The sequence below is a fragment of the Neomonachus schauinslandi genome, chromosome 2 (genome assembly GCF_002201575.2).
Source record: "Neomonachus schauinslandi chromosome 2, ASM220157v2, whole genome shotgun sequence".
NCBI lineage: Eukaryota > Metazoa > Chordata > Mammalia > Carnivora > Phocidae > Neomonachus > Neomonachus schauinslandi.
This window is the reverse complement of record NC_058404.1, coordinates 203,724,731-203,747,324: the sequence shown is the minus strand read 5'-3', so window position 1 is coordinate 203,747,324 and position 22,594 is coordinate 203,724,731. Positions and strand designations below refer to the sequence as shown.

The 22,594-nt window shown below is 50.3% G+C and overlaps 2 protein-coding genes across 8 annotated transcripts in view; one reads left to right on the top strand and one right to left on the bottom strand.

Annotated features, from left to right (window-relative positions):
* The window catches only part of GAK (cyclin G associated kinase), a 364,833-nt gene that overhangs the window by 117,111 nt on the left and 225,128 nt on the right, over nucleotides 1-22,594 (bottom strand). The gene's annotated exons all lie outside the window — the stretch shown is intronic.
* The window catches only part of PDE6B (phosphodiesterase 6B), a 33,906-nt gene continuing 12,916 nt past the window's right edge, over nucleotides 1,605-22,594 (top strand). For both annotated transcript variants that reach the window (XM_021677659.1, XM_021677660.1), the window contains exons 1-3: nucleotides 1,605-2,081; nucleotides 6,328-6,480; nucleotides 6,798-6,887. In XM_021677659.1, coding sequence (XP_021533334.1) covers nucleotides 1,614-2,081; nucleotides 6,328-6,480; nucleotides 6,798-6,887 — 711 coding nt within the window. In that variant the 5' untranslated portion in view covers nucleotides 1,605-1,613. The remainder of the gene's footprint in view (nucleotides 2,082-6,327; nucleotides 6,481-6,797; nucleotides 6,888-22,594) is intronic.

Here is a 22,594-nt window from a genome sequence, read left to right as displayed (position 1 = left end):
ACTTGTACACTCAGCCCACTTGCACGTGCACACGCATGCACACATGTATATGCATGTGCAGCATGGACACGCATGATTGTGCACGTACACGCATGCACTTGTACACTCAGCCCACTTGCACATGCACACATGTATATGCATGTGCAGCATGGACACGCATGATTGCGCACGTACACGCATGCACTTGTACACTCAGCCCACATGCACGTGCACACACATGCACACATGTATATGCATATGCAGCATGTACACGCATGATTGCGCACACACACAATGCACTTGTACACTCAGCCCATTTGCACGTGCACACGCATGCACACATGTATATGCATGTGCAGCATGCACACACATGATTGCGCACGTACACGCATGCACTTGTACACTCAGCCCACTTGCACGTGCACACACATGCACATATGTATATGCATGTACAGCATGTACACACATGATTGTGCACGCACACAATGCACTTGTACACTCAGCCCATATGCAAGTGCACATGCACGCACATATGTATATGCATGTGCAGCATGTACACACATGATCGTGCATGCACACACATGTGCACACAGTCTCTTGAGAGAAGTGAAGGGCACTCCAGCAGCTGAAGAGTCAGACAGACATGGGCACGTCCTCCAGTTTTAATCCAAACTTTTTGTCACACCACGGCCCATAGAGAAGCTAGCGTCTGTATAACACCTGGGCAGGTGGATAAGGAGAGAGGCGCCCAGCTGCTGTCTAGGAAGCCAGCCTGCTTGAAGCACATATGCTCAGGAACAATCTTACCTATACAACATGGCAGTGCCCACAGTGTGGTTGTGGATTCTGTGTGAGGAGAGGGTCTAGCAGTATGAATAAAAGTGCCTAATACGTAGGGATTGGGCCAAGGAAAAAGATGTGTGTTGGTGATTCACTAAGACAACCTCTAACTGAGGGTGCTAGCTCTTAACAGAGAAGCTCTGTTGTGCACTCAGGTGACCTATTGTCGCGTGCAAACCCCTCCCCTGAGAGGCCACCTCCTCACCATCAAAGAGAAGGGAAAGTCTCTGCAAACCCCCATCTTGTGGTCCCACCTCCACAATGGGTGCTGGGCCACCTCCCTCCCCTCTTGTCGCTTCCCTCCATGAAGGTGGAGCCATGGAGCTGCACATGCTGACCTCGGCACCATACTGGGGTCCCCCTCCCTGCTTAGGGCTGGGCGGCATCTCCACGAGGCAGTGCCCCACCTCCCCAGCGCACCGGAGCCCAGGTCTGAGTGCCAGGAGATGTGGGGCTGCAATCCCCCAGGCAGAAAGGGTCACGGTGTTTGTAGTACCTGCCCTGGGGGATTAGGTGTAAGGGCTTGCTCCACTGGCTGCCCAGGACCCCCGCCACAGGCAGAAGCCCCCGAGCTGTGACCCAGCTGCCCCCATTCCAGGGGGTCTGATTTTCCCAGGGGCAGGGGGTGGAAAGTCCAAGATCTAAGCCAAGGGGGGCAGGCATGGGTGAGTCAGCTTGTGCCCTCCCAGGACTCGGTAATCGTCACTAAGAAAGGCTTTGCTGATGACAGTGTTTGCTGGAGTCTGTGTGTGCTTGGGAACCAGCCGCCTCTCCCGGACAGGCAGTGGGACACCATGAGCCTCAGTGAGGAACAGGTGCAGCAGTTCCTCGACCAGAACCCCGGCTTCTCGGACGAGTACTTTGGGAAGAAGCTGAGCCCCGAGAATGTGGCTGGCGCCTGCGAGGATGGCCAGCCAGCAGCCTGCACCAGCTTCCGCGAGCTGTGCCAGGTGGAGGAGAGTGCAGCCTTGTTCGAGCTGGTGCAGGACATGCAGGAGAACGTGAACATGGAGCGGGTGGTCTTCAAGATCCTGCGACGCCTCTGCACCATCCTGCACGCCGACCGCTGCAGCCTCTTCATGTACCGCCAGCGCAACGGAGTGGCTGAGCTAGCCACGCGCCTCTTCAGTGTGCAGCCCGGCAGTGTCTTGGAGGACTGCCTGGTGCCCCCCGACTCTGAGATCGTCTTCCCGCTGGACATTGGGGTTGTGGGCCATGTGGCTCAGACCAAGAAGATGGTGAACATCACGGACGTGACAGAGGTGGGCTCTGGGCCACAACAGGCAGGGTCGGCGAGGAGTCCCTACAGGTCCCATAGAGTGGGTCAGCCTGCGGGATCCGGGGGGGACCTCTGCTCTCAGGAAGGCAGCCTGGGGCAGGGGGGGCAAGTGGGGTGGGCTGGGCCAGAGATTGCGGGAAGGAAGGAAGCCAGCCTTGAGGCAGCTGGGAGGGTGGTCTGGGCAGACCCTGCTGCCCCCTTGACCCACAGGTCCCTGGATGGAGGACTGGGGAGGAAGGGGTCAGAGCAGGGGCTGGTGCAAAGGCTCAGAAGGAAGGGCCAGTGGGCCCCAGGGCCCAAAACTCAGAACCCCATAGGAGACCCTGCTGCTTCCCGGCACTGGCAAGCTTGCGGGTTCGGGAGAAGCAGCAGGGAGACCAGGGCTGGCCCAGGCTGGGCAGCGAGGATAGACAGCAGTGCATGGAGCTGAGATTCGGCCAGGGGATGGCTGTGGCGCTGGTGCCCTAGGGGTTCAAGAATCCTGGGGTGCAGACCAGGGTGGGTGGGGCTGGGGGATGGAGGTGCCCATTGGATACGGTGTGTGGGGGGGGAACAGAGGCCCCCAAGGTGAGAATGGGGAGGAGGGGCTCCAAGAAGAAGGAGCAGGAAGAGGTTGCTGGGGGAGAACAAGAACCACCGGCTTCTCCCCTCCTCTCCCTTGCCCACCTCTGAGACGGGGAAGCAGGACCTGGATCAGCCTCTTCCACTTTCTGTGAAGGAATCCAGAGGGGACTGCCACTGGGATGGGCTTCTCCTGAAACAGCCACTGGACCCTAGTCCCTGGAGACAAAGAGACACGTGCACATCCCCCCAGGCCCACTCTGGGGCGGGGGAAGGAAGTGGTTGCAATCCTCTTACATTTATCTGCTCTAAACAAACCTGGGTCCAGCGACCTGAATATAGTAATCTCTGGGATTAGCTTCATCTTCACTCCATTTTAAGAAATAGGTCACCCCATGCATCAGAATATCAGGAGCCTGAACTACCCGGAACAGAAGGGATCCGGCGGCAGGGAGAGGTGCGGGGATATGCACTGAGGGGTTCTTGCTGCCCCTTCTCTCCCTGTATCTAGTCCCCTCCGTTCTCAGAGTCTGGGCTGGACCTCTCAGCCTCCAGGGCTCTGTCCTCCGGCTCCCCCCGACCCAAGCCTGTGCTGTGGAGGGTCTGGTCCAGGTGGCATGGCTGTTCTAGGCCCTGTGCCCTTCCCCTCCCTGAGGCCTTGGCTTCTCGAGACCCTTCTACCTCCATCAGGACAACCCACTCTGATTTCTCCCCAGTGGACGAGGGGCACATGTTGGCCTCAAGCCTCAGGGCTGATCTGAGTCTTGTTGATCTCAGATGCAGTGGAACTGAGAGCAGAGTCAAAATCAGCCAAAAAACAAGCTTCCATTAAGTGCATCACGAAGACCTAAGCATTGCCAGTGTCATGTTGTCTTCAGAGGGGAGACTGAGGCAGAGAGCCTTGCTCCATCTGAGACTCCAGCACCTTCCTCGCTCTATGAGAAAAGCGTGGGGGGCTGTTTTGGGAGAGCGGTGTGTGCCTGGGGGACAGGGACTCCTTGCGGGCAGCAAGGAGGAAGACACCTCGGGGCTGCAACATCACCCCACCACCACTTTGCAGCTCTTAAGACCCCCGAGGGCTCATGGCAAGGCAGCTAGGCAGAAGGCGCTGGAAGGCTGTGGAGGGGACACGGCTCAGCCATGGCCACCGAGCGACTGAGCAGGACCAGACCCAGGTCCTGGCTCTGTGGTGGTGTCTGACCCCACTCCAGAGAGCCGTGGGCCCAGAAACAGCCCATCATGAGCGTCCTGCATGTTGCCAAGGCGTCCAGACCCCAGTTGTGGCAGCCAGCTGTTGTAGGGTCAAAGGAGGCTGAATTGGCATTAGGGACACAGCTTTGTGGGGAAGCTCTGGGAGCCAGGCCAGCTCAGAAGAGGGAGGAGGGCAGCATTACCAGGCTGGCCCTGCAGAGCACAGATGGGCCAGGAGGCAGGTGGGTGCAGCGGGTGACAATGATGAGGGTCTAGGCAGTAGGGGCAGGGCAGGGGCACTTTCGAGCAGTCACAGGACCCCTAGACCTACTGAAGCTGAGGGGGGATGGAGGTGCCAAGGTGACAGCAGCGTCCTTTCCATGGGGTGCTGGGTGGGTTCCAACCCCTGGAATGGGGAGCACGAGAGCGTGGATGTTTGGGAATGAGGCTTAGGATGCAATGGGCCTGGGGTTGCTCCTACTCTTACACTGTGGTTACAGAGCTTCCGGGAGCCTGAGCGTCACCCGCTGCCCTCAAGGTGGCTGGGGCCCCGAGCGAGGCTCTGGGACTGCAGGGTCTGATTCAGTAGAGAAGCCAGGTGGGAGCCTTGATATGGAGACAGTGGAGTAGAAGATGCAGGCAGGGCGCCCGAACAGGCACAAGCTATAAGGATGTGGAATGCAGGTGACCCCAGCCCTTGGGTGACTCTGTTCAGAGAGCACAGCTCCTGGCCAGAACCTGCTCTTGACCTTCCTGGGGCTCCCTTCAGCTTGCACCTAGCATGTGGGAGACACACTGAGAGGCTAGAGCCACGGGCCACGGGGTGAAGGCCCCAGTGAGGCGGGAGCAAGCAGGGGTGTCTGGTCTGGCGTGGGGCACCTGGGAGCAGGGGGCACTGTGCAGGACCCCAGGTGGGAGCAGGGGAGTGCAGCTGAAGGGCAGTAAGGAAAGTCTGGGGCAGAGCCGAGAGCCTGCCGGGAGATGGGGCTGTGTGGCCAGGCGGCAGAACCCCAGAGCAGCAAGCACTGGGAAGGCGACCAGCGAGCACAGACGTGGAATGTGGAGATGTGCAAACAGCCCTGAGCTCATGCCTGCGCTCAGCCCCGGGGTGAGATTGCGCTCCTGCCGCCTCCAGGGATCCCGTGTTGATTTCCCTTTGACGCCAGGTGCCCTGGGGCAGCAGGTGACAGCCGCATCCCCATAATCAGGCAGGAGAGGCAGGGGACAGGTTGGCACCAGACACACGCACCTCTTCACGAGAACATGGACTGTTCTCGTCCCCAGCAGGCTTCCTCCGACCTCCCACTGGCCTGAACTGTGGCCCAGCTGCCAATGCAAGGGAGGCTGGACAGTGGCCGCTCCATCCTTGGGCTGCAAGGAGGCCGAGGCACAGAGAGGGCACGGGAAGTCATGTGGGGTCAGTCACGCCTCTGTCTGCCACAAGACTGACAGTCCTTGAGTAAACCCAAAAGAGCTCCTTTAACAACAAATAATAGTAACAAAATGTAGGGAGAAATTACAGGGACTTCCTCAATCAAGCCAAGGTGACCAGGGAGGAGAGGGGCACAGGGCCATCCCGATCTTCCTGGAGGTCACACAGTGGCAGGTCCAGGCCCCAACCTAGGCAGTCCAACTCTGAGCTGTCCCCTTGGCCTCATGTAAATAAGTGTCAGCACCCAGGAAGTAGGAGGCTGGACCTGGAGTCACATCCACCCTGAACGGCAGAATCTGAGCCACTTGGAGGGGCCTCATCCTGGTAACACTCCATACCTGGGCCGAGACAAAGCCCAGCTGACCTGCTCCCTGTAGAAACAGAACTTAAGGGCCCCTCAACCAGCCCCCAGCCAAGGAGAGGCCCCAGGGAGCGACTCTAAGACGAGCAGGGCCTGCCCTCGGGGCCACAAGTGGATTAATGCCTTATCATAGGGCAACGGGCCCCATGGAGCAGACGCTGGCTGGAGCATGGCCCCAGGAGACCCGCAGAGGACCCTCCACCCTGACTCACACTCACCCTTTATTCAGCTGACAGACTTTTGGGGAGGAACATGTCGGGGCTGGCCTGAGGGCAGGTGAAGGCAGGAGAGGGCAGCCTGAGCTAGGAGGGACTTATGGACAGACAGATGGGCGACTCCAGAGGTACCCAAGAAGCTGGCTTGGCCAGATGACAGCAGGTGTGGGAGGGCCCAGGCCTGCCACAACCCAGGCCTTGTGAGGACTCAGCAAAGTCTGTGATCGAGGGCTGGGGTTAGTGGCTCTGAGTGGGGGGATAGAGGCTGGAGCCACGAGGACAGGCCATGGGCCATGTGCTCTTATGCTTCCTGGGCTCCTGATGCCTGGGGCAGGGCCACCTGGGGCTCAGCACTGGCCTGGGCGGTGGCTTCCGTGGAGCTTAGCCCTGCCCCCCACTGGGTCGGGGGGAGCCAGGGCTCCAGGTCTACAGACTGACGGCCTCTCTTTTCTCTCCTCTTGCTGCCCAGTGCCCCCACTTCAGCTCCTTTGCTGATGAGCTGACCGACTACGTGACAAAGAACATTCTGGCCACACCCATCATGAACGGCAAAGATGTCATGGCTGTCATCATGGCCGTGAACAAGCTCAACGGCCCATGTTTCACAAGTGAAGACGAAGACGTGAGTGTTGGGGGGCCTTCTGGGCGTGCACGCCTCTGTACGTGGGCCAGCTCTGTCCCCGGTCTGTCCTGTGCTGGCGGGTGGTGCGTGCTCCCTTGAGGCCTGTGTGTCTCTCTCCTGTGCTTGGTTCCATGAGCTCATCTCTGTGTCTCTTGCACACCTGTGTGTGTCTGCACACAAACAGGCCCGTGTGCGCTGACCTCGGTGCCAGGCGTGGGCCCCGTTCCAGGCGGCTGCGTGCCTCTCCACCCTTGCACACCTGAGCACCTTCTGAAAACCGGAGTTTCTAACTACTGTTGCTGTAATTCCTGTTTCAGGTTTTCTTGAAGTACCTGAATTTTGGCACATTAAACCTGAAGATCTACCACCTGAGCTACCTTCACAACTGTGAGACCCGCCGCGGCCAGGTACCTGTCCCGCCCCAGCCTCCCTGCCCTCCGGGACGTCCGAGTGTGTCCAGGCCTCTGTGCTGGTCTCTCTGGACGAAGACAAAGCTCAGCCTGGGCAGGTGCAGGGCTGGCAGCTGCTGGGGTTCCTGGGCTTTTGTGGCTGTGGTGTTGTGAGGGCGCCCGCTGCAGGGGCAGGGGGGCAGCATCAGGACGCCATCGTGCAGCTGGGACCCCATGAGAGGTTGGGTCTCTCATCCCGTCTGCCCACCCTGACTCACCCGCAGCCCAGGTGGGTGTGAGCACCCACCCAGAGGCACCACCCCGCCTTCGAAGCCTCATCAAACTCTCTTCGGGAGGAGCTGGGCTGAATGATGAATGGACAATGGGGACAGAGGTTCTGCCACTAGGTGGCTGAGGCCCCGGGTGTGTTGGGCCCCTAGCTGTGCAGGATAACCATTGCTTCCAGGGCTGGAATCTGCTTCCCCCCCTCACCTCCCCCCTCAGCGAGGAGGGTATGGGCCTGATGGGAGTAAGGTGGGGCCTTGTGTTTTGGGAATGGTACAGAGCTGACGGGCACGTGAGGTAGGTCCCCTCTGTGTCCTCCTGCCTCAGTCTCCGGCCCACTGGAGGACTAGAAGACAGTGAGTGGGCCCTGGGAGAGGACAAAAAGTCCCTCTGGGCCTGGGGCTGGGAAAGCTGTATAAGATGTGGCCTTTGGGCGAAGTCTTAGAAGATGTGGAGAGTGACATGGTCACTCCCCGCCCTCCCTGCTTTCTGTTCCGTCTGCAAATGCTGTGTGCATCCTGGTCACCTGCTGTAAACTTGCTTAAAATGATGAGAGGTTCCTCTGCTCAGTTCAGCATCTAGAAAGGCTATTTCGGTGCCCCCTCCTGACCCACAGGCTGTAGAAGGAGCAGCCTGAGCAGGGGGTCTGGGATTCCCTGAGGTTATCTCTTGACCATAGGCCAGCCCCACTGACTGGGGAGGAAAAAAAAGCCTCTGAGAGAGATACCGCCCACAGGCCATGGTTGTGCGGCAGGGCAGTGGGATGACCCCTGGGGGAGGACAGGAGGGTACCCTGGGCAGAGGGAAGAACATGGCCTGAGGCCTTGGATGAAGTGATGGCACAGTGGGGGTCGGTCAGACAGGGCTCGGGGCCAACTGGGGAGCAGTGAAGGTCTGTGAGGCCGGCCTGACACATGAGACTGGCTTCTAGAAAGGCCTCCAGGTGCACTGTCCTGTTTGGGGGGAAGTCACTGTGAGCCCCACACTGCAGGAAGAGGGTTCTCCACTGGAGATATGTCTCCTTTCACCCTTTATCAATTTATATTATCATTTGTTTACATCCATCTGGAGTCATGGGTGTTTAGGTTATAACCCTGGTCAACTTGATTGATTTTGTCATTCAGTCTGTTCTGACTGTAGCCACTGGGAGCCCCTCAGTGGGCTCCCCTGCCGTCTGACATAACCCATCAACTCATCACTCTGGGTGTTTTCTGTGTGCTGGGTTGGCGGATGGGTAGGTTTGCTGGTTTCTGGCAAGGGGGGGGGGGACGGGTTGCACATTCCATGCTTTCTGTCACAACCAGACGCTCCAGACTCATTTGTGTATTTCCTGTGTGGCCCTGGAATCAGCAGTCCCTCAAGGATCTCCGCTGCTTTAATTGGGGAACAGTCCTAGAAGCAGCGACCTGGGCACTGGGTGTGCTCTTGGCTACTGGGGTGTCGGAGCAAGGGAATGCATGGGCACCTGCTAGCCTGTGCACAGAACATCTGCACATCTACATGTACACGAACCCGTGTGCAGCTAAACTTGAGTTCCCAGTGGTGTCTCCACATGGATCATTCTGGCTTCCCCCACTTGCTGGCATGCAAGTTTCCACTCCAACAGTGAGATAGATACCTGGCTCCCATCATCCACCACTCATTTCCTTAAGTGTTCAATTCCAGTGTATGTGCACAGCAAGAACAGAATTGTTAACCCGTTCCCCATGGGAAGACAGTGTTCACGGGCAGCTTCTTTTGTCTTTAGTCTTACAGACTCTGCTCATTTCCCAAAATACTTCAATCAGCACCTTTTCTCCGCCTCCTTCAGTGAGGTGGTTTCAAGTGTTACAGTTTGATTCTCTTGTCAGAGTCTGCATTCTTTCGTGGAATCCCCCAACCTGCGAAATGACTGTTTTATTGGCACACATTAAGGTTCATCATTTGTGCTATAAATTTCCATAAGCCCAACAAATGTATCATGACAGGTAACTACTGTATCCTACAGAATAATTTCCCTGCCCTAAAAATCCCCTATGCTCCAGGTGTTCATCCCTCCCTCCCCACCTCCACCGAACGGCTGGCAACCACTGATCTTTTTGCTGTCTCCACAGTTTTGCCTTTTCCAGAATGTCATAGAGTTAGAACCATGCAGTGTGTGGCTTTTTCAGATTGGCTTCTTTCCCTTAGTAAAATGCATTTAAGATGCCTCCATTCCTTTTAATGGCTTGATAGCTCATTTCTTTTTAGTGCTGAATAATATTTCGTTGTCTGGATGGACCACATTCACCTATGAAAGGACATCTTGATTGCTTCCAGTTTGGGGCACTTATGAATAAAATTGCTAGAAACATTTGTGTGCAGGTTTGTGTATATGTATAAGGTTTCAATTCAGTTGAGTATATACCAAGGAGTGCAATTGCTGGATAATATGGTATAATTGTGTTTAACTTTCTGAGAAACTGCCAAAAAGCAATGGTGTCATTTTGCATTCCCATCAACAATGAATGAGAATTCCTATGGCTCTCCATCCTCATCAGTTTTTGGTATTGTCAGTGACTTGGATTTTATTCATTCTAATAGATGTATCTCATTTTTGTTTTAATTTACAATTCCCTAATGACAAATACTATTGAGCATCTTTTCATATACTTATCTGCCATCCGTATATCTTATTCTTTGGTGAGGCGTCTGTTCAGATCTTTGTCCATTTTTAAATTAGTTTTCTGTTTTCTTACTGTTTTAAGTTTTTGTAAATTTTGGATACAAGTCCTTTATCAGATGTGTGTTTTGCAAATATTCTTTCCAAGGGTATAGCTCGTTTCCTCATTCTCTTAACAGTGCATTTGGAAAAACAGAAGTTTTAAATTTTATTTTATTTTTTTGAAGATTTTATTTATTTATTTGACAGAGAGAGAGAGAGCCAGAGAGGGAACACAAGCAGGGGGAGTGGGAGAAGGAGAAGCAGGCTCCCAACTGAGCAGGGAGCCTGATGCGGGGCTCAATCCCAGGACCCTGGGATCATGACCTGAGCCGAAGGCAGACGCTTAACCAAATGAGCCACCCAGGCGCCCCAGAAGTTTTAAAAAATTTTTTTTAAGATTTTTATTTATTTGCGAGAGAGAGAATGAGAGACAGAGAGCATGAGAGGGAGGAGGGTCAGAGGGAGAAGCAGACTCCCTGCCGAGCAGGGAGCCCGATGCGGGACTTGATCCCGGGACTCCAGGATCATGACCTGAGCCGAAGGCAGTCACTTAACCGACTGAGCCACCCAGGCACCCTAGTTTTAAATTTTAATAAAGTCCAACTTATTAATTTTTCTTTCATGAAGTGTAGTTAGGTGTTATATCTTAAAACTCATTACTATGTCCATCAATAGATGGATGAATGGATAAAGTCACAGAATATTATTCAGCCATAAAAAAGAATGAAATCTTGCCACTTGCAACAACATGGATGGCGCTAGAGAGTATAATGCTAAACAAAATCAGTCAGAGAAATACAAATACCATATGATCTCACTCATACGTGGAATTTAAGAAAGAAAACAAACAAGCAAAGGGGAAAAACCAAGAAACAGACTCTTAACTATAGAGAAAAAACTGACAGTTCCCAGCGGGGAGGTGGGGGGTAGGTGAAATAGGTGATGGGAACTAAGGAGGGCGCTTGTCTTGATGAGTTTCGGTGTTGTTTGGAAGTGTTGAATCACTGTATTGTACACCTGAAACTAATAGAGCACCGTGTGTTCACCAACTGGAATTAAAATAACAACTTTTTTTTAAAAACCTCGTCACCAAACTCAGGGTCACCATATTTTCTTCTATGTCATCTTCTAAGAGTTTTATAGTTGGGTCTATGAGTTAATATTTATGAAAGCTGTAGGGTCTGGATCTAGATACACTTGTTTGCATGTAGATATCAAATTGTGCAAAACTATCCTTTCTCCATTGAATTGCCTTTGTTCCTTCATCAAACTGCAGTTGTGTGGGTCTATTTCTGGGTTCTCTATTCTGCTTTATTGCTCTATGCATCTATTTTTTCACTAATACCATGGAGTCTTGATCATTATAGATTTATAGTCTTGAAATCAGAAATATCAATTCTCCAACTTTATTGTCTTACAGTATTACGCTGGCTGTTGCATGGGTGGGGGGGAGGGGCCTTTCCATATAAACTTTATTTTTTTATTTTTTTTAAGATTTTATTTATTTATTCATGAGAGACAGAGGGACAGAGGCAGAGGAGGAGCAGGTTCCCTGCGGAGCAGGGAGCCCGACACGGGGCTCGATCCCAGGCCCCTGGGATCATGACCTGAGCCGAAGGCAGATGCTTAACGACTGAGCCACCCAGGCGTCCCTCCATATAAACTTTAAATCAGTTTGTCCATATCCACAAAATAGCTTGCTGGTATTTTAATTGGGACTGCATTTGTTAATTTGTACCTAAGTATTTCATTTTTGTGCTAATATAAGTGATTTTGTGTTCTTAATTTCAAGTTCCAGTTATGTATTGCTGATATAAAGAAAAGTGACTGACGTTTGTATATTAACTTTATATCCTGTGACCTTAAAACAATCACTTATTAGTTCCAGGAAGGTTTTTTAAATTGATTCCTTGGTTATTTTCACATAGACAATCATGTCATCTGCAAACTAAGACCGTTTTATTCCTTCTTTCCCAATCTATATACATCGTATTTCTTTTTTTTATCATTGCACTTGCTAGGATTTCCAGTACAATGTTGAATATGAGTGGTGAGAGGGGGCACCCTTGCCATATTCCCAATATTAAGAGGGAAACATCTAGTTTCTCACCATTAAGTTTGATGCTTGCTAAAGGGTTTTGTTGAATTTTCATCTAGCTAAGGAAGCTTCTTTCTATTTGGCATAGAGTTTTTATTCTGAATGCGTGTTGGATTTTTGTCAAATACTTTTTTTCCATCAATTGATATGAAGGTATTATTTTTTCTTCTTTAGCCTGTTAATGTGGTAGATTATATTAATTGATTTTCAAATATTGAGCCAGCCTTGTATACCTGGGATAAATCCCACTTACTCATAGAGTATACTTATTTTTATACTTCATTGGATTGGTTTGCTAATATTTTATTAAGAATTTTTGCATCTATGTTCATAAGAGAATTTGGTCTATAGTTTTTCTTTCTTGTGATGTCTTTTTAAAAATATTTTATTTATTCATTTAAAAGAGAGAGAGCAAGAGAGGGAGGGAGCACAAACTGGGGGAGAGGCAGAGGGAGAGGGAGAAGCAGACTCCCCACTTAGCTGGGAGCCTGATGTGGGGCTTGATCCCAGGACTTGCAGATCATGACCCAAGTGGAAGGCAGATGCTTAACCATCTGAGCCACCCAGGTGCCCCTCTTGTGATGTCTTTATCTGGTTTTGGTATTAGGTAATGTTGGCCTCATAGAATGGGTTAAGAAGTGTTCCCTCTGCTTCTGTTTTTTTTTTTTTTAAGAGATTGTAGTGAATTGAGCAAATTTCTTCCCTATGTTTGGTAGAAAATTCATCAATGAATTCATCAAGGACTGGTACTTCCTTTTTTTTTTTTAAGATTTTATTTATTTATTTGACAGAGAGATAGAGAGCACAGATAGGCAGAGTGGCAGGCAGAGGGAGAAGCAGGCTCTCTGCTGAGCAGAGAGCCCAATGCAGAGATCGATCCCAGGGCCCTGGGATCATGAGCTGAGCTGAAGGCAGACGCTTAACCGAATGAGCCACTCAGGCGCCCCTGGTGCTTTCTTTTTTGAAGATTATTAATTATTATTCCAATATCTTTAATACATATAGTTCTGTTCAGATTATTCTATTTCACCTTATATGAGTGTTGATATTTTGTGTCTTTCAAGGCATTGAAAACTTCATTTTATCTAAGTTGTTACATTTTGGGGCTCAGTGTTGTTCTTAATGTTTTTTTTTTCCTTCTGCTTGCTTTAGGCTTACATTGATTTTCCTTTTCTAGTTTCCTAAAATTAGATTATTGGTTTTGGATCTTGCTTCTCCTCTATTATGTCCATTTAATGTTGTAAACATCCCTCTAAGCACCACTTTCACTGCATCCCACAAATTTTAATAAGCTGTATTTTTGTTTTCATTTAGTTCAAACTCTTTATAAATTTCTTTGGAGACGTCTTCTTTGACCCATGTATTATTTAGAAGAGTTCTGTCTCATATATTTTGGAATTTTTAGCTACTTTCTATTTAATTTCCGATCCCTAGTTTAATTCTGCTGGGGTATGATAATACATTCGTTATGATTTTTATTCCGTATTTGTTAAGATGTGTTTTACAGACCAGAATATGGTCTATTTCGGTGAGTGCTCCATGTGATCTTGAAAGAACGTATATTCTGCTGTTGTTGGATGGGGTGGTCTGTTGATGTGCATTATCTCCAGCACTGTTTAGTTCAACCCTTCTTACTGATTTTCTGCCTGCGGTTTCTCTTAATTACTGAAAGAAGAGTACTGAAGTTAACCGACTAGTGAGTTTATCTATTGCTCCCTCAAGTTTTATCAGTTTTTGCTTCATGCAGTTTGATGCTCTGTACTTAGGTCCATACACGTTAAGGAAGTTATCTCCTTGGAGAAACGACCCCCGGTATCATTAGGTAGTGTCCCTTTTTACCCCTGATCATTCTCCTTCTTCTGAAGTCTGCTTTGTCTACAAGTGACAGTGACACAGCAACTGTGGCTTCTCTTGATTGCTGTTAGCGTCGTGTATATTTCTCCCTCTCTTTACTTTCTTCCCAGCTATTTTTGCTGTGGTAAAAGGCACATAACGTAGAATTCACTATCTTAACCACTTTTAAGCCTCCAGTTCAATGGTATTAAGTACATTCATAATGTGTAACCATCACTACCACCATCTCCAGACTCTTCGCAGAGTCCCAAACTGAAACTCTAACCTCATTAAATACCAGCTCCCCGGCCCCGGCCCCCAGCCCCTGGCACCCATCGTTCTACTTTCTGCCTCTGTGATTCTGACTACCCTAAGTACCTTATATAAATGGGAGCATACGGTATTTTTCTTTTTGTGACTGGTTTGTTTCATTTACTATAAAGTCCTTGAGGTCCGTCCATTTTGTAGCTGGTGTCCGAATTTCTTTCTTTTTAAGACTGAATAATACTCCATTATCTGGATAGACCACATTTTGCTATCCTTTTATCTATCAGTGGACACTTAGGTTGCTTCCATATTTTAACTATTGTGAATAACACTGTTATGAGTATGAGTGCACAAACATCTCTTTGAGACCCTGCTTTTGGTTCTTTTGAGTACATACCCAGAAGTGGAGTTGCTGGGTCATAGGGTAGTTCTATTTTTAATTTTTGAGGAAATTTCATACTGTTCTCCACAGTGGCTGCACCATTTTCCATTTTCACCAACAGTACGCAGGGTTCCAATTTCTCCACATCCTCTCCAACACTTGATATTTTCTGTGTGTTTTTATAGTAGCCATACCAGTGGGTATGAGGTGGTTCTTTATTGTGGTTCTGGTTTGCATTGCCCTAAGATTAGTAATATTGGTCATCCTCTCATGTGAGTATTGGCCATCTGGGTATCTTCTTTGGAATGTCTGTTTAAGTCCTTTGCCCATTTTTTAATCTGGTTATTTGGTTTTTTGTTGTTGAGTTTTAGGGATTCTTTACATATTCTGCATATTCACCTCTTATGAGATATATGATTTACAAATATTTTCTCCCATTCTGTGGGTTACCCTTTTACCTTTGATGCACAGGAGTTTTTAATTTTCAGAAAGCCCAATTTGTTTATTTTTTCTTTTGTTGACTGTGCCTTTGCTGCCCTCTTCAAGAAATCATTGCCAACCCAGTGTCAAGAAGCTTTTGTCTTATGTTTTGTTTTAAGAGTTTTCTAGTTATAGGTCTTATATTTAGGTCCTTCACCCATTTTTAGTTAATTTTTGCAAATGATGTGAGGTAAGGATCCACCTTAATTCTTTTGCATGGGGATATCCAGTTTTCCCAACACCATTTGTTCAAAAACTATCTTTTCCCCCACTGAATGATCTTCGCAACCTTGTTGATAATCATTTGACCATTTATGTGTGGGTTTATTTTTGGACTCTCTGTTCTGTTCCGTTGATCTATATGTCTGTCTTTATGCCAGCATCACACTGTTTTGATTAAGGTAGCTTTGTAGCCCATCTTGACTTAGGAAGTGTGAGTCCTCCTCTTTGTTCTGCTTTTCCAAGATTGGCTATTCAGGGCCCTTGAGATTCCATATGCATTTTAGGATTTTTTTTTATTTCTGCAAAAACATCATTTAGATTTTGATAGAGATTAAATTGAATCTTTCGGTCACTTTGGGTGATCTGATATTGTAACAATATTAAGTCTTCCAATTCATGACTAAGACGTGTCTTTCTATTTATTTATGTCTTCTTTAATTTATTTCAGCAATGTTTTCTAGCTTTTGTTGTTACAATAATGCTAACTTTTATAACTGCCCATGTATTTGCCTTTATTGAAATCTTTATTTCTTCATACATCTTTGAGTCCCTTTCTTGTGTCCATCATTTCAACTGCAGGACTTCCCTTTAACATTTCTTGCAGGGCAGGTCTAGTGGTGACAAATGCCCTCAGCTTCTCTTTACCTGGGAATGTCTTAATTTCTCTCTCTATTTTGAAGGACAGCTTGCCAGATATAGGATTCTTGGTTGACAGCCTTTTTTTTTTTTAATTTTAGAACTTGATTATGTCAACCCATTGTCTTCAAACCTCCAAACAAAATTCCTGATGAGAAATCTGCAGACAGCCTTAGTGAGGATCCCTTGTATGCGACAAGTCACCTTTCTTGCTGTTTTCAAGGTTCTCTTTGTCTTGGCTTTCGACAGTTTGATTATAATGTGTCTTGGTGTGGGTGTTTTTAGTTCATCTTGCTTGGAGTTTGTTGAGCTTCTTGGATGTTAATATCCATGGATTTCATCAAGTTCAGGGGGTTTCCAGCCATTTTTCTCCAAACACCCTCTCTGTGTATCCCTCTGCCCTAGCAGGGTCTAGCCCACCTCCCTTGGGGCTGAAGTCCTGAGTTGCTCTCATTCTGCCCTTGCTCTGTAGCCTCCTGTTCTCCCAGGAATGGATAATGCTGCTTCCTCTCAGTCAGGCCCCTTAACTTAATTGCTGTGAGGACATTTTGCCAATTCTTATCAGCAGCATCTCCAAACAATGACCTTAGGCCAGGATTCAAATCCAACCCCATACATCCCAGGTGTGGGGCTTGGAGAGGCAAGTCTGAGAACGTTTTCTTGACCCTGTCCCACCACACACACTTTCCCCCACTGGGTATTGCCCACAAGTGGGGGGAGGGGGTGCAGTTCACGCCAAGAAAGTTACATCTCAGGGGAAGTCAAGTTTTTAATCCTCTGCCTGTCATGTGTTGAGCCCCCACTTCCCTCTCCAACTATCCCCGCTTGACTGCTTCCCTTTATAAACACAAATCAGGGCCCTGTCTGCCACAGTCACGGACACATCTCAGGATCCTTCTCCTTCTGCATCCTGTCAGCCCACTCCCACTCAGCAGTCAGAGCCATACTTTGAAAACTTAAGTCATGTCACTGGGTGGCCTCAGGGACACCTGCAGTCCTCTCCCCCTCCTTCTGGCTCTCCCCACCCCTTGCTCCATCCCAGCCATTGTCCCCCATAGGGGCCTTTACACCTGCAGGTCCCTCTGCCAGGAACACTGTTTCCACACATCTTTTGGCTCCTCTGCAGAGAGATGTCCCCTGCCCTGAGTGCCCCCACTTGAGCCCCGCATTCCCTACCCAACCCTGCGTCCTGTATTCCCTCCGTATTCCCTACATCTCCTTGTGACAAGCCGTAGGACTGTTCATTCTGCTCGTGTTCTAGCTCCCCCTGCCCCCACTTAGAGGTGAATTCTAAGACTCAGGGATTTTTGTCTGTTCTGTTGTCCAGTTATCCCAGATCTAAACCAGACAATAAGTGTCATTCCACCAAATGAATTGCCAATGCTTAGGGAATATGGACTACCTGGAAATGCATGGTTTCCAGCTCCTCAGACCGCACACATGCACACATGTACTTTAAGACAGAGTTCTAACGTGGACTTCCAACGATAGACACCATGCCTCAGTCGTGTGCTTTGATTTCCTACTCAGACATCACCTAGTCCTAGTAGAAGGCAGTTTCTGATACCTCATACTATGAACGACATTTTTAAGAACGCTGATTTTAATTTGCACAAAGCACAGGGCTCTACCTCACAGCCCTTTTTGGAGAGAAAGGTAGAAAGATCTACCTTTCTCTCCAAAGAGACCAAACTTCGTCCAGTGATTAAAGACCGGCATCCACACAGTTTGCAGTTGAGCCTGGTGCCTGCTCCTTTCTTCCTCTCCTCCTCGTGTTGCGGGAGGGCAGGTACCTGGGAATTAAAGCGGTTCTCATGCAGAACTTGTCCCTGCCTTCCTTAAACCTTAGCAGCTCTCCAGGGTCCCAACAACCCCTCAGCAGGGCTATGGCCCCTCAGACCTGCCCTCCATCCTCCAGTCAAGAACTACTGAGCACCCTTCTTGCAGACTCCACTCAGGGGCTTCTGCTAATGCCTTCCTGAAAGCAGCTAAGCCACTTTGGCGAGAGGTAACAGAAGCGACAAGCAACATTAGGTTCGGCCAGGGATGTTGGAATTTCTCCCTGCTCTACTGCTTCACACTGATCAGTTTTAGCTGAATGATTCCCACTGGTCAACCGTGCAGATTGCACCAAAAGCTAGATGAAGGGCCCCACTGGTGAGGGTTCTGGCCTCCCTGACCTCCTAGGCTGCCCATGTGCCCATGGCCTGCTGGCTCACTGTGAAGACCAGAGGACACGCACTGCCCCTCCCAGGACAGGACAGTTTCAGAAGGCCATATAGACAGCACACGTGCTCAACTGCTGGCCTCATATTCTTGTTATGTGAACAAGTGGAAATGCTCAGAAGTCAGGATATGTGAGTCTGGAAGCAAAGGGGGGGGGGGGCTGGCATGCCTCTCTGCCCTGGGCAGTGAAGCCCCCACCGTGATATCGCTGGACACAGTTGGGAAGAGACGTGCCATAGAGCAGATCATCTTCCCACCATAAGTAACCTCAGGAGCGTGGATAATAGTGAACTATAGTGAAATAACAAGGAAACAATGAGGTTGCGTACTTATACCTTTGCCTTAACATAATTTTCTTAATTGTTAAGTTCACATCATTTAACTTTAATAATGGCTGGGTTTAATAACTGGCCCTCAAAATTCCTGATGATTGAACAACCAGCTCTCAGGAGCTTACCACTCAGTAAGAGCCCTGGGAGCCAAGGCCGACCGGAGTTCACTGGGTCACCTTTCCTGTCTGCCCTCCACCTTCCAGGCATCCTGACACACCCCTCCTGGAGTGTGAGTGTCAGGCTGGGCCTCGAAAGGCCAGCCTTCTCCTTCCAAAGGCTTTGCAAGCTGTGTTGTCTGTCCCCAAATGCAGTTGGATGCCCCTTATTTCCAAAGTCAGCAGGGGGCCCCTCACCGTTGCCCCCAGGTTTCTCATTTTGGAGCATGAATCCATGAAGGGCAACACCTCAGCACCCAGGTGACCATGGCTCCTGGTCACTCAATCACCTAGGGTTTGGTTCACATAACAAGTGGTGGCATGGGTGCTGTGTGTTGAGGACAGGCTTAAGGACAAGAGGGGTGACCACTCCCCAGGGAGGGCTCAAGGCCCAAAAGATGAGGTGTGAGTTGCACCCTGAAAGAGGGGACAGGGGAAAGGCAGAGGCCTTTGGTGAGCCACACAAGGCCCTAGTCTGACTCAACAAGTTTCCTATATTTTTTTTTTTTATTTAAAGATTTTTATTTATTTATTTGAGACAGAGAGAATGAGAGAGACAGAGAGCACATGAGAGGGGGGAGGGTCAGAGGGAGAAGCAGGCTCCCTGCCGAGCAGGGAGCCCGATGCGGGACTCGATCCAGGGACTCCAGGATCATGACCTGAGCCGAAGGCAGTCGCTTAACCAACTGAGCCACCCAGGCCCCCAAGTTTCCTATATTTTAAAGACGAGATTTCACTTAAGAATCTGAGTTTCTAACTTGTCTTGAAAGTCTGAGGCCTGGGCGCCTGGGTGGCTCGGTTGGTTAAGCGACTGCCTTCGGCTCAGGTCATGATCCTGGAGTCCCGGGATCGAGTCCCGCATCGGGCTTCCTGCTCAGCGGGGAGTCTACTTCTCCCTCTGACCCTACCCCCTCTCATGCTCTCTCTCTCTCTCATTCTCGCTCTCTCAAATAAATGAATAAATAACATCTTTTTAAAAGAAAGAAAGAAAGAAAGTCTGAGGCCTGGAGTGCCTGGGTGGCACATTCTTGATTTCGGCTCAGGTCTTAATCTCAGGGTCGTGTGTTCAAGCCCCTCATTGGGCTCCACACTGGGTGTGGAGTCTGCTTTAAAAAAAAGGGGGGGGGGCACCTGGGTGGCTCAAATGGTTAAGCATCTGCCTTCAAGTCAGGTCGTGGTCCCGGGGTCCTGGGATCAAACCCCACATCGGGCTCCCTGTTCAGCGGAAGTCTGCTTCTCCCTCTCCCTCTGCTTCTCCCCCTGCTTGTGCTGTCTTGCTTTCTGTCAAATAAATAAATAAAATTTAAAAAAAAAAAAAAAGAAAGAAAGAAAGTCTGAGGCCCATCCACTGGTCCTTATGGCGGCTCCCTGAGGGTTCTGGCCTGCTAATCTCTAGCAGGCAACGTGGAGGGTGTCAGCCAGGGTCCAGACCCTCCTTGGTCTGGAGGCCAGGGCAGAGAGAGGCTGTCCTGGGAATGGGATGAGCAGGAGCAGGCTCAGAAGCTCCCAGGTTGGGATCTAGGCAGTGGTTGAGAGGGTGTCCAGGAGGCCCAAACCACTGGAGATTCAGGAAGAACCAGCCCAGAGTGACACAAGACAGGCAGTGCATGAAGACACCTAGATGAAGTTCCAGAACACTCAGGGCTGGAGCTCAGAAGAGACTGGCGGGGACGGGGAGGGTGCTGTGCTGACCGGGTGCTCTAAAGTCTGACTACACAGGTGCGTGCTGACACGAAATTTCATCCAGCTGTGTCCTACCTCACTTGCTTTCTGTGTGCCGGACTCAACTCAGAAAGCTAAAAAATAAACGGGAAGAGAGAGGAAGGGCAGAGGCCCTTGGTGAGGTGCCTGAGCCCCTATTTCCTCAGCCATGTGAGAACCTGCTTCAGAGCACAGACCAGCACGTGATGACTAGTTCCTGGTCTGATGGAGCAGGGGAGGGGCAGGGTATGACAGGAGGCGCTCTGCCAGGATGGAGGGATGGGACGAGGTGGGGAGTCAGGGAGAGTCTCCCTTAGACACTGTGCTGTGAGGTACATGGCCTTCTCCTCCCCATTGTCTCCCTCCTGGGGAACAGGCTTTGGGCACCAAAGTATTCAGGTAGCTCAAAAATTAGATGTGCTGCCCAGACACACACCCCCTCCCTGCACTCCAGCAGGACCACGAGATCTCCAGCTGTCCTAGACATCTCTGAGCCCTGGCCTCCCCCCATTCTTCCCTCTCTGGTGTGTGTTCTGGTCCTAACCAGGGCTTTGTACACAGAGGGCCCTCAGGGAGTATCTGTGGGTTAGACACACGGATGATTAACTCACATGCACACTCATACACATGCTCACGCTCACACATGGGACTCCTAAAAACTAGGCACTCTTCTGAGAGCCTGACTCCTCTTCCACCATTCTTCCTCCCAGCATCCTGAGGGGAAAACATCATTATCCCCATTTTACAGGTGGGGAGACTGAGGTCTGGAAGTTAGCCAACCTTCCTCAGGTCACAGAGCTGAGGAGAAGCAGATCAGCACCCTTACTCGCTAGGTGTGGAGGAAGAGGGTGAAGAGTTCTGTATCCAAGCCATTAGCCACGGAGGACTGGGGTGCTAAGCCAGCAGCTCAAAGGTGAAGGAGACACAGTGCATGAGTGACACAGAGTCCTGCCCTCCCCTGCTGTGCTTGTGCCGACGTCCAGGTAGCATCTGGCTCCAGGACCTGGAATTCAGACAGTCTGCCTTAGAACTTCGAACCTCACAGCCTTCCATGCAATCAACAAACACACAGGTGCAAGGTGCTCAGGTGTGAGGTACTGTGCTAGCCATGGAAAATCTGCACCTTCTGGCCTCATGTGTTGGAGTGGGGAGACAATGAGATTGTGCCTCCATGAGGGCAGAATGAAAAGGTGTTGTAACGATCAGGTTTGGCAGGTGCTCAGGACAGGCCTTCCAAAGATGACTTTAGGCTGAGACTCAAAGATGAGGAAGCCCTGGAATGAGTGCTATGAATACAGAGGACAGAGCTTAATCAAAGGCCCTGTGGTCAGTCAGAGTGAGTGCTAAGGGCACATGGGAGTTCCTTGGTGAACGATGGGCAGAGAGGGGGCAGGGCCAGGCCACCAGGAAAGCCTCCTCCACCAATGGAGAGTGGTGGGTGGGAAGAGGTCTCCATGAGCCTTGTACACTAATGGAGAGCATTAGGGTTAAGCTGCCTCATGGTGAGAGCACTTCAGAGCAAGTGGGGTCTCCAGAGCAAAAGGTAAGGAGCTGCAGAGGGCCTGAGAAGGACTGGCAGGAGGGGAGCCGTGCAAGGAAGAATCATGGTGGCAGGGAAGGCTTGGCCCCAGGCAACACTTATTACAGGCCAGAAGATACGTGAGGTGGTGAGTGGGGCAGCCTAGAGGCACCTGTCTTTGGGCAGTGGCTAAGGAAACCAAGAACTCGACCCACGCAAGTGAGGGGAGAGCCTCATGGAGTTCATCTGAGCCTGGCCAGTGATCCTGGACAGCAGCTTGGGGTTCAGTTGTGGGTTGATGTCCTGGGGAGGGCCTGGCCAGGGCTTCATGGAGCATGTCATTGAACTATCACTCTCAACTCATTTTGTGGCATCCAAAATGCACTGAATCCATGCTCTCAAAACCCAGCTTCTCAAGGCTGATTAGGTAAGGCAGGTTGGTCAGAGTTTTGCCTTTAAATTTTAATGCATTCACTTTCACTCAATAACCCAGCTTGAGGCCAGCACCAGACAGTAAGTGGCAATGATGTGGCCAAAGCTTGGAGGCTTTACCTTCCAACAGGTTTAGGGGCACCTGGGTCAAGGAGCAGGTAATCATGTGCTTGGATGAAACCCCGGGTGATGGCACTCTGAGGAGATGCTGTTGGGAGGGGCACCATCAACCAGCGTCCCTCTGGAGCTCTGTGGTCAGATGCATGTGCACATGTGTGCTGGGTGTCACATAGGTGTGGAGGGGGTATGGCCACAGGTTCACAGGTATGCCCCCCCAGGTGCTGCTGTGGTCACCCAGGTGTGTGTGGGGGAGGGCTGGCCATAGGCTCACAAGTGTCCCCCCCAGGTGCTGCTGTGGTCACACAGGTGTGTGTGGAGGAGAGGTGGCCATTGGCTCACTGGTGTCCCCCCCCC